At 46.6% G+C, this 16,461-nt stretch overlaps 1 protein-coding gene across 2 annotated transcripts in view; it reads left to right on the forward strand.

The window, feature by feature from the left end:
- Nucleotides 1–16,461, forward strand: part of RPTOR (regulatory associated protein of MTOR complex 1) — a 420,173-nt gene continuing 403,712 nt past the window's right edge. For both annotated transcript variants that reach the window (XM_054458563.2, XM_054458564.2), the window contains exon 1: nucleotides 1–1,013. In XM_054458563.2, coding sequence (XP_054314538.1) covers nucleotides 852–1,013 — 162 coding nt within the window. In that variant the 5' untranslated portion in view covers nucleotides 1–851. The remainder of the gene's footprint in view (nucleotides 1,014–16,461) is intronic.

The following is a 16,461-nucleotide window of genomic DNA, read 5'->3' on the forward strand; positions in this document are numbered from 1 at the left end:
AGAACGCTCTGAGGAGGTTTGGTCTGTCGGCCACGCCGTAGGCCGCGGTGCATTGTGGGTCCTGGCAATATGGCGTCCTCCTTGATGTGCTGATGAGATGAGTTTCACTGTAGCTCCAAACCAGAGGGCAAAGCTCCCCTGACCCAATAAGCCCACATTGTCCGTTTCCTCCGTGGTTCCGTGTCGCCCGTTTCTCAGGACTCGTTCTCAGGCAGGAGAGAGCTTCGGGGCTGAAGGCCAGGACCAGCCAGGCCGCGCGGACCTGAGGTTGAGGAACCGGGTGCGGGCGAGCACGATGGGCCGGTCCTGGCTCTGGTTGCAGCAGCTCAGACGAGTGCGGGACCCGCAGGGCTGAGAGTGGCTGGAGGAGACCCAGGGCCCTTTGAACCCGATCCCTTGGCCGGAGACCTCAGCCCAATCGGCCCAGTGGGCGAACCGGCACCGAGAGCGGCCTGCCTGTCCTCGGAACTGCTGAGGCGTTGGAGGCCGAGAGCAGGGTCATCGTGAGGCCTGAAGTCTGTTACGCTTTTGGCAGCTCCCCTCGCAGCCCCTCTGGAAACGTACAGCCTCAGGAGCAGCCAGTGGCTTGGGACCTGGGGTGGTGTGTGTCTGCGGAGCTTCTTGGGCTGCCCCATTTCCTAGCGGCCCCCACCTCCCCACTTCCCGCTCAGAGTTAGAGATAAGGATCTCAGACTTTTTGCCTGAGCAAGGGTCTCCGCACTCTTTATCCATTTGGCTTTCGATTTTCCGTTTTTGTTTCTTATTTCACCAATTCTGGTACACGCTAGTTTTTAAGGCTGGAGGTTCTGGAGCGCTTGCTGCCAAGGACTCCCCCACCCCCTCCCCCACTGATGGAGTCCGAAATGCTGCAATCGCCTCTTCTGGGCCTGGGGGAGGAAGATGAGGCTGATCTTACAGACTGGAACCTACCTTTGGCTTTTATGAAGAAGAGGCACTGTGAGAAAATTGAAGGCTCCAAATCCTTAGCTCAGAGCTGGAGGATGAAGGATCGGGTAAGTGGATTCTGAAGGCACCCCTTGAACTTGGTAGTTTCTCCAACAAAGAAAGTTTACAGCCCGAAGTGTCCTTGGGAAAGCGCCGACATTTCCCCCCAGCCACATGTTGTAAGTCAACTAGAAAGCAAAAGCCATTTCAGAATGCAGTTTTTGGTTGAAAATGGAAAAGGCTGTTTTGGTTAGTCATTATTCACTGGGTAGTGTTAATTCAATTCCAACTAAGTTGTAATTCAGATAATAAAAGTTAAGCGAATTTGAAAATACAGCATTGAGAGTATTTACATGCTCTTTGGTGTACTACTTAGTTCTGTTAACACTTAGAGGAAGGACAACATGCGATATAATGCTTATACCCATATGATTAGTCTACTTTTTAAAATATCCAAGCTGGGTGAAGTGCAGAAGTCTGATATACTATGCTAGGAAATGAGATTACTGAAAAATGTTCAACTAGTAACAAATTAGTGCAAAGTTATTATAAAGTTACACCGAACTTCATTCTAGTCTTCTAAACAATTTCTCTTGAAGCTAGATTTTCCTCCTTTTACGTCGTGTCCTGTTGCTGTAACTTGGAAACAGGATTTCTTTAATCAAGAGTTAGGGTATGAGGCGTTGAGACTTGGGTGCAGGTTTTAGGGTGTCCACATGGTGTTTGGAGTGTGGAGAGTGACTCATAAGCCGCTGGTAGGAAAGAAAACAGCAGAATTTTGTTGAATTTGTCCTTCATAAAACACCATCTATTTCCTGGTCTGAAAAGCAAAAGGGTAGTACTGCTTCTCCTCCATGCACACTTATAATTTGTCTTTTTGTAAGTTATTTTCTCCCTCCAGGCTGCTTTTATTTGCACGTTTCAGTGGTATAAAAGAGGAGGTTGGTGTTACAATGTTTGATTTCCTCTAGGCTTATGTATATGTTTATGGAATATTATTGTTTTTTAGTATATGATGTTGAGCATATATAAGATTACACTTCTGGGCTGGCCGCGGTGGCTCACGCCTGTAATCTCAGCACTTTGGGAGGCCAAGGCAGGCCGCCCAAAGGCAGGCGAATCACCTGAGGTCAGGAGTTTGAGACCAGCCCGGCCAACATGGTGAAACCCTGTCTCTCTAAAAATACAAAGATTAGCTGGGCTTGGTGGCAGATGCCCGTAATCCCAGCTACTCGAGAAGCTGAGGCTGGAGAATCGCTTGAACCTGGGAAGCAGAGGTTGCAGTGAGCCGAGATCGCACCATTGCACTCCAGCCTAGGGGGCAGATTGAGACTCTGTCTCAAAAATAAATAAATAAATAAATAAATAAATAAATAAATAAATAAATAAAACTTCTGGTAACTCTAGTCAGTCAGTCAGTAGTAACCAGTACTTTAGTTACTGATTTGGCTTACTTCTAAAAGGTTAGGGAAATTTGTTTCTTCCAAAAGCAGTTTAAGGAGTTAAATAAGGTAGTCATTGGGGGAGGTTGTATAAATTCTATCTTATGGACATCTTTAGTAGTAATTATATAGTTAAAAGCTTTTGTGGTTGCTATACATATATGAAAAGACTTTTTTAAAAATTCTATGTGGAGGGCAGTTTTTTTTTTTTGTTCTTTTGAAATGTGGTTCCCTCTGCTGTCCTAAACCTATGTTCCAACTGTTTGAAACTGATTAATGGGTATATGTTTGACCTTTTAATTAAAACATTAATTTGTGAATGATCAACATTCCCTAATAAGCTTTTCACAGGTTGTTAAGAGAAACCAAAGTTCTGTGACTCTTAGTAACTACTGAGATTGCTGCTTAGAAAGGAGCTGGGGAGAAAGTTTGCTGTATCTGTTTTTCGGTGGAGAAAATCAGCAGCTAACATCTTCAGTTGAGTTTGTGGGAGTTTGGAATCTTGTCATCTCTTCCCTCAGGTCAGACCTCGAGGGACCGTATCACACACACTATAGGACAGAAGTTGCAAACTCAAATGATACTAAGACTAGGAAGGTAGCATAAGAGACTGAAACAGGCCACATTTAAGAAGAATAATGGCATAGGTTCAAAGATAAAGACAAATGGCAGCTGACATTTGACACAGTGTGTGTGACAGTTTCTGGAGGGTGGGAACAGGGGCTCCCTGATGCCATAACTGATGGGGCAACTGGGCCATGGCCAGGCCTCTCTCTTTGTCTTTGAGAAGCCAGCAAACTTTTTTTTTCTTTTAATGTAAATATTCATACTAATTCAGATTTATTACCAAACACATTGTAGCCCAACACTGCAGGCTGAACAAACCCCATTTGTGGAGTGTTTTTCTGTTTCTTTTTTTTTTTTTTTTTTTGAGACAAGGTCTTGCTCTGTCATCCAGGCTGGAGTACAGTGGTGAGATCACACGCCTCACTGCAGCCTTGACCTCCTGGGCCTGAGTGATCCTCCCACCTCAGCCTCCCCAGTAGCTGAGACTATAAGTGTGCGCCACTATGTCTGGGGTTGGGGAATCTCACTGTGTTGCCCAGGCTGGTCTTGAACTCCTGGGCTCAAGCAATCAATCCTCCTGCCTTGGATTACAGGTGTGAGCCAACACGCTCAGCCTGGGGTGGTTTTTTTTTGTTTTTGTTTTTTTTTGTTTTTGTTTTTGTTTTTTTTTGGAGACGGAGCTTTGTTCTTGTTGCCTAGGCTGGAGTGCAGTGGTGTGGTCTTGGCTCACTGCAACCTCTGCCTCCCAGGATCAAAGGATCAAGCTATTCTCCTGCCTCAGCCTCCCAAGTAGCTGGGATTACAGGCGCCCGGCTAGTTTTTTGTATTTTTAGTAGAGATGGGGTTTCACCATGTTGGCCAGGCTGGTCCTGAACTCCTGACCTCAGGTCGTTCACCTCCCTCAGCCTCCCAAAGTGCTGGGATTACAGGTGTGAGCCACAGCGCCTGGCCCTGGGGTGTTTTTTGACTGGTGGGTTACCTACGTAAGAATCTCTGTTACCCAGGCCTCCAGGCCACACTGTCCCACTGTGCTGGAGGTAGCCTCCAGTCTGGTGGAGCAGCATGTTTGTAAAGTGAAATGTGTGGGCATGGTTGTTGTGTGCTAGGAGCTACATCAACTACTTCCTGGTGGCCATTGACTATCCTAAATGCAAGCTGAGATTTTGCTTCTTCTTGTGATTAATGTGCAATTCCGTACACTTTTATTTTGTACATATATTAATGATTACTTACTGGCATCCTATTTAGTAGCCTTGCTACAGATTCCTAAAATTGACATCTTTACCAAAGTTGACTGACTGCTGACTCCCAAGAACTTTTTTTTGCCACCCAACACTTGGCATCCTTCCAGAGCTACAGCCCTTGCCCGCTCTCAGTTGGGATTCCTACCATCTTTGTTTTGAATCAGTCTTGGTTTTCAAATGCCACTTTTACCACATTTTAATTTCTAAGTTACTGTTAGTTTAAAATCATTATCAAGTTAGTTTGTTGTTTGGTTAATTCTACTATGTGTAGTGAATGAAGCATACATGTATCCATAGTGTTTTTAGCTTGCAATTTTCAAATAACTAGACATATATGAATTGTAGTTCAAAATGAATCATTCACAGACTTTTGGCTAAAACAGATATGTATATATCTCCCCTATTTGTGTTTTCGGCTCACTGCAACCTCTGCCTCCTCCGTTCAAGCGATTCTCCTGCCTCAGCCCCCCGAGTAGCTGGGATTACAGGCGCCCGCCACCACACCCGGCTAATTTTTTTTTTGTATTTTTATTAGAGACGGGGTTTCACCATGTTGGCCAGGCTGGTCTCAAACTCCTGACCTCAGGTGATCTACCCGCCTTGGCCTCCCAAAATGCTGAGATGACAGGTGTGAGCCACCACGCCTGGTCTAACTGTGATGCTTTATAGTTATCACAGAGTTCATTTTCCTACTGGAAAGTGGACAGTGGGGATAACTAGTCTCACATGACTCTTGCCTGGAATATGTGGGATGGAATCAGGGATGCTTGAGAGCTATTGCTCTGAAAGTGTTGACAGACATGCTATGTCTACGTGCATGTAGCACCCCTGGCAGACACATTCTCTGTACACATGTGTGGGGTCATTGTCAGATACACTATTTCCATGCATGTGTAGGACCACCGTCAGGCATGCTACGTCTACATGTGTAGGGGATGAAATGGTAAGATGAAGAGGGCTATTTTGTAAACCATTTTCTAGACTCAGTTGCGTTGCTCTGTGGCCATACTTCGTGCAGGTCGTGGAGGAAGCAGAGTAGATCTGTTCAACTGATACATGTACTGCCAAAAGTTGATGCGATCTTTTCAGCAAGGGTAATAGCTATCCTTCATAATCTACACTACCCCCTCTGCTTTCCTCACCTTGTGTCCTCTCCACATTCCAACTGCACCCTGTTCCACTCCCCTGAGACTGGTCTCCATATGGCCCCAGTTTGTTGCTAAATCTAAAGTTCTCTTCTCTGTCCTTCTCTGTTCTTATTTCACCTCTCAGCAGCATTCCACAATGTGGACCATGGCCTCTTCATAAAGCTCTTTCCTCACTTGCTTCTGTGTCTTCACAAAACTCGGATTTTCCTCTTAGGTCACTAGTTGTTCCTTCTCAGACTCCTTTGCTACCTGACACCTAAATGCAGGGGCACCCCAGGAATTGCTCTTGGACCCCATTCTCTGTTCTGGTTGTGCTCCTCCCTAGCAGATCTCATCGGGGCCCATGATTTTAAATAGTGTCTACATGCCAGTGATGCTTAAACCCCCAATCTTTAGTTCTGATCTGGCCTGAAATTTCTGTCTCAGGTGCCTACTGCCTGCTTTTTCTTAGTTTTCTCCATCACCACTTGCCACAACCACCATCCACTCAGTTGTTCAAGCTGTAAGTTTAGAGTTTATCCTTAATTCTTTCCTCTCCCTCTCTTTATCACCCCATCCAATTCATTAGAACCCATCAGCGTTACTTCCAAAGCATGTCTTACATTGGCCTGCTTCATTTTGTCTCCACTGATGCAGCCCCAGTCCAGGCAGCCACCATCTCTTGTCTGGACACTGCATTTGTGTCCTGACTGGTCTCCCTATGTCCATTCTTGCCCTACAACCAGTTTTTCGCATAGCAGTCAGAGGGATCTTTTATTTTTATTTTTATTTATTTTGAAATGGAGTCTCTCCCTGTTGCTCAGGCTGGAGTGCAGTGGCATGATCTCGGCTCACTGCAACGTCCGCCTCCCGAGTTCAAGAGATTCTCGTGCCTCAGCCTCCCGAGTAGCTGGGACTACCAGTGCATGACACCATGCCTGGGTAATGTTTTGTATTTTTAGTAGAGATGCGGTTTCACCATGTTGGCCAGGCTGCTCTTGAACTCCTGAGCTCAAGTGATCCTCCCACCTTGGCCTCCCAGAGTGCTGGATTACAGGCGTGAGCCATCACACCTGGCCAGAGGGATTTTTTGAAAGTGTGAATCAGATTCTGTTACTTCCTTACTGGTGGTCTCCATTGGCTTCCTCTGTGCTTAAAGTAGAACTCAGACTCCTCTTGCTGGTTCACAAAGCCTTCATGATTTGGCCTCTACCTGCCTTTTCTGCTTCTTGGATAGAAACTCCTGGAATGCTTTTCTCTCTGATCTTTGCACACCTGGCTCCTTCTCGTCGTTCATACTTAGCATCTAGGTCCCTTCCTCAGAGAGGCCCACCATCACCCCATCTGAAGCGGCCACCCTGTCACTCATAATTCCTCATGATGGTTCTTTATTCCTCTGATATTTTTCTCCCTACTTCTTCCTGGAGATGTGAGCTTTTCATCATAAAGCAAGGATGTAGTCTAGTCTATGCTAGTCCAGAGGACAGTGCTTGGCACATAGTAGGGATTCAACAAAACTATTCTGATACAAAATGGATAGTTTACAAAGGCATTCCACATACCTTATCTTTAAGGCTCAACAGCACCATAAATTACCTAGGGATTATTATCTCCATGTTACTGATGAGGTAACTGAAGTTTTAATTGAATGGCTTACCTAAAGTTACATAAGTAACATGGCTAGAGTGAGAGGAAGTGGAACCTGTGCAGAGGGAGAAACAAAGTTTAGTTCAAAATAAAACAAAACAAAACTGTATCATAATGTCTCAACTGAAACATTTATGTTAAGAGGTCAGGGGGTCTAAAATAGCAGACCAGCAGACCAACATTCAGCAGACAGAATGATGCTCAGTCTGCTCACAGCACGTGCCCTGTGCACTGGGGCTTCCCCTAGACCCTTGCAAGGATCCACAAGGTCAAAACTGTTTTCATAATAATGGAACACCATTGGCCTTTTCCACTTTGTTGATATCTGCACTGACAGTGCAAAAGTGATGAATCAAGACAGCGGAGCCAAGCTGTACTACTAGTTCCTCATTTCTTTGCCATGCGCATGGAGAGAATGTCCTTGCTAATAAAGCAGTGAAAATGATGACTTTTACTAAATCTTGACTACTAAGCACACATCTTTTTCAGACTGTGTGCTGCTCCTTCTCCTGCAGGCAGAGCCCAGTGGCTGCCTGGAGGAGGAGGAGCATCTGCTGCCTTCATGGACACAGCACGTCCCGAAGGAATCACTGACAGGCCACCTCTGGATGTTCAGGCCTGTGTCCGCCTCTGGATGTTCAGGCCTGCGTACTTGGCAGACGTGTTTTTGAAAATGAACTCAGTGAGCTGTCACTTCAAGGAATACAACTGACAGTATTTGTTGCCAGTCTGAAATTGGAACCTTCAAGTGAAAATTGGTTTTGGAAAACTTGTATCTGCCGCTGTGAGCTTGGCAGCTTCCCAAGACTTAAAGATGTTTCTGGTGAGATCCATAGTGATATTAATGAATGGAATTAATGTTGTAGAATGAAATGTGCCCACATTTGGAACATCTGCATAATTCAGTGAACCAATATTTCCAGATGACCAATCCATGATATTACAAAATCATCCATAGGTAAAAGATATATTCAGTGTTAGACCAGTGGATTTTAATGTAATAGGGTACAAAAAGTTCACCAGTGGATAGGTGTTTTTTTTTTTTTTTTCTTTTTTTTTAAGATGCAATCTTGCTCTGTTGCCCAGGTTGGAGTGCAGTGGCACGATCTTGGCTCACTGCAACCTCCACTTCCCAGGTTCAAGCAATTCTCCTGCCTCAGCCTCCTGAGTAGTTGGGATTACATGTGCCTGCCACCACGCCTGGCTAATTTTTTATATTTTTAGTAGGGACGGGGTTTTGCCATATTGGCCAGGCTGGTCTTGAACGCCTGCCTTCAGGTGATCCACCTGCCTTGGCCTCCTAAAGTGCTGGGATTACAGGGGTCAGCCACCACACCCCGCTTGATGTTCTGTTGTGTGCGCGTGTGTATTTTTGTTGTTGTTATTTGACCTCCTGGGCTCAAGTGATCCTCCTGCCTCAGCCTCCTGAGTAGCTGGGACTACAGGTGTCAGTCACTATGCCTAGATTTTTTTTTTGGATTTTTTGTAGGGATGAGGTCTCACTATGTTGCCTATAGTGAGTGTTTAAATATTTTATTCAAATAGATTGCAACAGATCTTTAAGAAACTACCACTTACTCAGTTTTGTTGTAATATCAAATAATAATAATCTCAATTATTTGGATATTCTGATACTCCTGCCATTATGTATCTTTGTGAGGCCAGATTTTTCTCACATACTTCAACCAAAACAGCGTATTTCAACCGATTGAATGTGGCAACAAAAATGAGAATCCAAGGCCGGGCGTGGTGGCTCACGCCTGTAATCCCAGCACTTTGGGAGGCCGAGGCGGGCAGATCACGAGGTCAGGAGATCGAGACCATCCTGGCTAACACAGTGAAACTCTATCTCTACTAAAAAATACCAAAAATTAGCCAGGTGAGGTGGCAGGCGCCTGTAGTCCCAGCTACTGGGGAGGCTGAGGCAGGAGAATGGCATGAACCCGGGAGGCGGAGCTTGCAGTGAGCTGAGATTGCGCCACTGCACTCCAGCCTGGGCGACACAGCGAGACTCCGTCTCAAAAAAAAAAAAAACAAATGAGAATCCAGTTGTCTTCTATGAATCCGGATATTAAAGAGATTTGCAAAAATCTAGAAAAAGCCACCTGAGACAAGTGACAAGATAACTGACAATTTTTGAAAATATAGTTATTTGTAGAAATGTTATTTATTTGAATATATAATAAGTTTGATTTTTAAGTGAATTCATAAATATATCAATTATGTTTTTCTGTTTTAACCTTCAATACGGAAAATGTTGATAAATGAAACTCAGAAAAAAGCTCTTTGAGGGTCTTCAGGAACCTTTAAGATCGTGCAGGGGCCCTGCTGCTGCCAGACGTTTGAGAGTTATTAGTGTAGTTGGAAGAAAGTGGGCCTCATCCTTAAATCAGGAAGAAGGGCTTGAGGATATCAGGTGGCTGGTCAGAAATGTCAGGCAGGGCCTTGAAGTGACATTAGATAAGAAACGTAAAGGCCCTAATGTGTTGCCCTCTTTCCATTCACTCTGCCTAAAGAACTGTTGAGGTCTCTGGACTTGGAGCTGCGGGGATGTTTGTGAAGAGCCTGTGTGATGGTGAGGGCAGTGGCCTTACATGTGGCCACGTAGCCCCCATCAGGGCCTTCTATTGCTCCAGAGTTCTAGTGCGTGTCCGGAGGGAGATGCACCACCACCCACCCAGTAGCTCTTGTGCTGGGAGTGGAGGAACACCCAGTCTGTCTGGAGGAATGTCCACTCTGTCTGGCAAGGTGGACAGCTCACGGGAAGTGTCCTGTCTGTCCAGGGCCCTGCTGCCTAGACAGACTGACGGACACGGTAGCACCAAATTATAATACACAAGTATAGGTATCAATCATAGTAATTACAGGTGAGAATGACATTATTACTGGGAGCATCTTGATTTCATATTAAATAATAAATGTGGGCGTGGTGGCTCACATTTGTAATTCCAGCGCTTCAGGAGGCTGAGCTGGGAGGATCTAAAAAGTTTTTTTTTTTTTTTTCTTAAATCTAGGTAGATACTTTCTCTGTGGTTCCCGAGACTCACATGAGACACTCACATCAGCGCTTGTGTGATTGTAAGGGCAGTGGCCTTATGTGTGGCCACACAGCCACCGTCAGGGCCTCCTATTTCTCCAGAATTCTGTCTCACCTCTCCAATCCCTCTACTCCATCCACCGACAATAAGATCTTTCTAAACACAAATTTATACACAAATTTATACACAACAATTCCCTAGCTGGGCTCCTAGGCAGCTCCCCATCACCACCTACATGCTGAGCCCAGGAATTTGAGACCAACCTAAGCAACAAAGTGAGGCCCTGTCTCTACAAAAAGTAAAAAATAAGCCGGACATGGTGGTGCGCACCTGTGGTCCCAGCAACTCAGGAGGCTGAGGTGGGAGGATCACTTGAGCCTGGGAAGTTGAGGCTGCAGTAGTAAGCTATGATTGCGCTGGTGCACTCCAGCCTGAGTAATAGAGTGAGACCCTGCTTCAATAAAAACAGCAAAAAAAGAAACCTTGGGAGCCGCAAAAGAGGCAGCTGCAGTAGGAATGGATGATAGAGCGTGGATCCTACTGATTTGAAGAAGGTAGAAATAGAATGTGAAGTGGATGGGTTCCAGTGTGTGGAGTTTGTGGGTGTAGTGTGGACTGGCTGACTGGTACAGTTCCGCTCTTTTTATTTGCTCTTGAAGTGGATATACTTTTCATTAGTGAGTCTCATGTGAGTTTCAGGAGTCACAAAGAGACCATCTACGTAGATTAAAAAAAAAAAAAAAACTTAAAACATGCTGGCCGGGCACGGTGGCTCACGCCTGTAATCCCAGCACTTTGGGAGGCCGAGGCGGGTGGATCACCTGAGGTCAGGAGTTCCAGACCAGCCTGCCCAACATGGCAAAACCCCGTCTCTACTAAATATAACAAAAAAACGGGCGTGGTGGCGGGTGCCTGTAATCTCAGCTACTTGGGAGGCTGAGTCAGGAGAATCGCTTGAACTCAGGAGGTGGAGGTTGCAGTGAGCCAAGATCTTGCCACTGCACTTCAGCCTGGGTGACAGAGTGAAACTCTGTCTCATTGTTCCGTTCTGAAGAGCTGTGGAAGAGTCTTGAGATGTATAAGAACATGTCCTCCTCATTATCACCCTGTGGAGTTCTAGAGCTAGAGTTTTAACAAGATAGCACGTGGATTACACATAGGAGGTGTCCTCCAGGTTTCTGACTCTATCCTCCTCTTATTCAAATGACTTTAAAAAGGAATTTTGAAGGCTAAGGTGGGAGGATCACTTGAGGAAAGGAGTTCAAGACCAGCCTGGTCAACATGGTGAAACACCCATCTCTACCAAAAATTTAAAAATTAGGCGTGGTCGTGGATGCCTGTTATCCCAGCTACATGGGAGGCTGAGGTATGAGAATCGCTTGAACCCGGGAGGTGGAGGTTGCAGTGAGCCAAGATGATGCCACTGCATTCCAGCCTGGGCGACAGAACGAGACTTTGTCTCAAAATAAATCAATAACTCAATAAATCTATCAATAAATACAAAAATAAAAAGGTATTTTGGTCATCTACAATACTTGTTTCAGGAGAGCTGAAGTTTGATACCTTTTTCTAAGTCTAAATATACGGAAAATGGCCAGGCACAGTGGCTCACGCCTCTAATCCCAGCACTTTGGGAGGCTGAGGAGGGCAGATCACTTGAGGTCAGGAGTTTGAGACCAGCCTGGCCAACATGGTGAAACCCTGTTTCTACTAAAAATCCAAAAATCAGCTGGGCATGGTGGCAAATGCCTGTAATCCCAGCTACTCGGGAGGCTGAGGCAGGAGAATCACTTGAACCCGGGAGGCAGAGGTTGCAGTGAGCCGAAATCGTGCCACTGCACTCCAGCCTGGGCGACAGAGCGAGACTCCGTCTCAAAAAATAATAATAAATAAATACATAAATATATGGAAAATGCCATTCCAGTAAATATTTGGCATTGCAAATCAATGCTTTAACTGTGTTCTAGGCTGGGCACAGTGGCTCATGCCTGTAATCCCAGCACTTGGGGAGGCTGAGGCAGGTGGATCATTTGAGCTCAGGAGTTTGAGACCAGACTGGGCAATGTGGTGAAACTCTGTCTCTACACAAAATACAAAAAATTAGCCGGGCATGGTGGCTTGTGCCTGTGATCCCAGCTACTCGGATGGCTGAGTCAAGGGGATGGTTTGAGTCAGGGAGGTCAAGGCTGCAGTGAGCTATGATCGTGTCACTGCCCTCCAGACTGGGTGACAGAGCTAGACCCTGTCTCAAAAAAAACCCCGAAACCCTTAAACTTGTCACATATTGGTAGGTGTGACTGCAGAGAATTTTCATGCCTTTAGAGGCAGAACAGGAAACAGCTGAAGAGGAGACAGTCACTGATAACAAGTTTGAATTTTACCCAGCTGTCGGTATATTTTTCAGGTGCGTTTATTGTTCTTGACTAGTACTTTTTGTATTTTAAAATGTTGATATAATTTCAAACTGACAGAAAACCTGTAAGAATAGTATCATGAGCTTCCCTATAGCCTTTGCCCAGGTTCCCAGATTGTTTACATCTCGCCTTGTTTACTGTTACCCTCCATTTACATATTCAGACTGAGCTGGAGATGCTGTCCCCCTTCTACTTCTAAACACTGTGTCTGTCTCCTTAGAGGAGGCCATTTTCTTACGTAAGCACAGTACAGTTGTGAGAGTCAGGACCTGTATCATGGATATGTGCTCCCGGCCCTCTGTAGTTCAGAAGGTCAGGTGTTGCTGCCTGCCTAGCAATGTCCTCATTATGCCCCGCCCGTCACCCAGGATCACACATTGCATTTGGTGGTCGTGTCTGTGTAGCCTACCTTAATCTAAAGGAGTCTCTCAGTCTGTTTTAGACTTTCTTGACCTCGATTTTTTTAACTGTGAATTTACCATCTCGGCCATCTTTCAGCACACAGGTCAGTGGCAGCAAGCACACCCACATGCTTGTGCAGCCACCACCAGCATCCGCCACCAGCAGCCATCTCCAGCAGCTTTCCATCTTCCCAGACTGAAACTGTCTCCATTAAACACCAACTCCCCATTCCCCTTCCCCAGCCCTTGGTAACCGCTGTTCTGCTTTCTGTCTCTGAAGTTTTTGGCCTTGCATGTTGTAGAATGTCCTGAATTTGAGCTGCCTAGTCTTTCCTCATACTCACACTGAGATGGGGCATTTTGGGTAATGATGCGTCTTTGTCAGTGAATCCCATCAGGAGCACACGACGGTGCTTTGTCCCAGTACTGTCATGGTCGTTTGATCCTTTACCATCAAGCCCTTTCTTGCTGAGTGGCCGCCTCCTGACTGATGGTGCCCTTTTGCCATACCTGTTTAGGAGCACGTCCTGACTTTCCAGCACAACCAGAGGGCCCAAGCTCACTCTGTGCCCTCCCTGCCCCAGTCCTGGAATTAGCCTTTTCTCCAAGGAGCCTGGTTCCTGTTAGTGGCGAATGGCACTGAGAAGCCAAGAACGTGTGCATTTAGAGCTGGGCTGTGTGCTTTGCCCTTGGTGTGGCCTGCGTCTCCTGTTGGTTGGCCCTCTGAGCAGGAGAGAGAGGATGGCGCTCTCTCTGTCTTGTTTACCTCTGTTTCTCTGTGTATGCTGGAACCATGGATGTGTAGAGAGAGCTCCAGTCCGGCTCCTCACCATGATATGTTCTGCCCTTCCCACTTTGCCTGCTACCACTCCCTCCCCAGCCATGGGAAACCAGCTCCATTGTCCTCATTTAATCATGGACTTAAAGCTGGAATGCACAGAAGGGAGCCTCAGAATGGCTAACCCTGGCCACTTGGGAAATCAAATGCTGCAAGAGGTTGACTTCATTGTTTTCTGAGGTAAACGTTACATATGGTGAAATGCACAGACCCCAGCTATCTGAACAATCGGCTCATGCTGTCTAAAAATGTCAGCATTAGTCAGTGTTTTGTGGGAAATCACTGTTGTTTTACATAGATGGCACTGCACGTAGGGTGCATGGGGTGAAGAGGATGGAAGACATGCTCATGGCCCTGTAGGAATTTACATCTTATAAGAGAAAAACTACATCCTTACCCGCAGCTGAGTAAAAAGCACAGTGCAGTCATGATCTGCCCTTGAGTAACAAGGTAGCCATTTCAGGAATTCTGCTGCTGGCCATTGAGATGGTGTCTGTTCTGCACCAGCGACTTGGCTGAGCTCCTAGCTGGATGGGCTATGGAGTCCATGGTGGCTGGACGAAGATCTGTGTGCTCAGGTGGAGTGGTTGGGGGAGCAGGGCGGAGGATGGACAATGAATTCACAAATGACTGATTTATAGAATTTAGTCATTCAGCTACTATCATCGAGCCCCTTCTCTGTGCTGGGCACTGGGCTAAGTGCTGCAGATACCGTGGGGAGTATCCTGCATTGAAGGCGTTTTCCAGTCTATCAGGGCAGATGGATGACAGTGCAGGAGGCAGGGTGTGAGGTGGTGGTGGCTAGATGGGCCGGACGGAGAAAGGCCTTCTGGAGGCGGGAGCTCTAAGCCAGTAGCTGAAACAGAATGGAAGGGAGAGGGTGGAAGGTTCAGCCGGAGGAACGGGGATGTGCAGGAGCTGGGAGGTGAGTGAGCGGGATCTTCAGGAAAACGCTGTTGGAGGCCTCCTGCAAGTGGCCTTCCCTCGTGCTGTGGGAGCTGCCTCATGCCCGCCCGGTGCTCTGTGCCTGCCATTCCCTTCCCACACTGCCACTCCCCAGCACTTGGCTACGTGTTTGTTTTGTCTCCCCACTAGGATGTTGTATAGAGAACAGGGACTCTGTGTTCACTGCTGAGTCCGAGGCTGTTCCCGGGGTGACTGGCAGTCAATAGGTGATCAATAACTGTTTGTTGAGTCAAGGAAGGGAGCAGAGACCCTGAACAGAGAAGAACTGAGAGATCTGTGAGCTGGGGGGCTGGACAGGACAGATCCTGACCAGCTTATAAGGCCACAGGAATTTGGATTTTATCTTAAGGACAAGTAAGAAAGCTTTTAAAGCAGGGTGGTGACATGTTCAGAATGGCATTTTATTTTATTTTTGAAATGGAGTCTCACTCTGTTGCCCAGGCTGGAGTGCAGTGGCGTGATCTTGGCTTACTGCAACCTCTGCCTCCCGGGTTCAAGCAATTCTCCTGCCTCAGCCTCCTGAGTAGCTATGATTACAGGCACATGCCACCACACCCGGCTAATTTATATATATATATATATATTTATTTAGTAGAGATGGGGTTTCACCATATTGGCCAGGCTGGTCTCAAACTCCTGACCTCGTGATCCGTCGGCCTCGGCCTCCCAAAGTGCTGGGATTACAGGCGTGAACCACTGCGCCCAGCCCCAGAATGGCATTTTATTCTATTTTTATTTTTAATTTTTTTGAGGCAGGGTCTCACTGTGTCACTCAGGCTGGAGTGCAGTGGCACAATCACTGCTTACTGCAGCCTCGACCTCCCTGGTCTCAGGTGATTCTCCTGCCTCAGCCTTCTGAGTAGCTGGGACTACAGGTATGTGCTACCATGCCTGGCTGATTTTTGTATTTTTTTGTAGAAACAGGGTTTCACCATGTTGCCCAGGCTGGTCTTGAACTCCTGGGCTCGAGTGATTCACCACCTCAGCCTCCCAAAGTGCTGGGATTACAGACGTGAGCCACCGCACCCAGCCCAGGGTGGCATTTTACAAAGATCCCTGTGGCTGCAGACTGGGGTGTGTGAGAATGTGTATATGTGTCTGAGTGCGTATGTGTGTTTGTGTGTGACTGTATGTGTGAATGTATATGTGTGAGAGACTGTATACATGTAAGTATGTATGTGAATATGTGTGTGTGTGAGTCTGTGTATGTGTGATTGTGTACATGTGCTTATGTGTATGCATGTGTGTTTATGTCTGTATGTATGTGTGTGTACATGTTTAGGCGTATGTATTTATGTGTCAGTGCGTGTGTATTTGTGAGTATATGTGTGTGTTAGCATGGTGTGGGGTGGGAGTCTCTTGAGGGTAGGAGGAGCTGAGGGTCTGGTGGCAGCTTGGGCTGGGAGTGACAGGCCCGGCAGCCCCAAGAGCCCCTGGAAGCAGAATTGAGACCCTTGGTGACTGCTTGGGTACAGGAGGATGCAGGGTGACACGCAGCCTCCTAGCTGGATGTAGGAGAGAAAAACAAGATACACCAGGCATTTGGAAAGCCAAAGAACACGTTTTTGCTTGTGAAAACTTACGGAATGTTTTGGTGGGATATGTTGAAATTGGTGCCTTAAACGATCGCTGATCTTGTGCCCCTCAGTGTCTGGCCTTCGTTTACCCCTGCTTCCCCTCACTCCCCTGCTTGGGGGCTGGGTGGTCATGACAGCCTCCCCAGTACACAGTGAGCATCTTTTAGTTTGATGTTTTCTTAGAGAGCTTTTTATTTTATCCTTAAAAGTAGATCAGACAAGGCCGGGAACAGTGGCTCATGCGTGTAATCCCAG

This window comes from Pongo pygmaeus, chromosome 19 (assembly GCF_028885625.2).
Source record: "Pongo pygmaeus isolate AG05252 chromosome 19, NHGRI_mPonPyg2-v2.0_pri, whole genome shotgun sequence".
NCBI classification, from domain to species: Eukaryota; Metazoa; Chordata; class Mammalia; order Primates; family Hominidae; genus Pongo; species Pongo pygmaeus.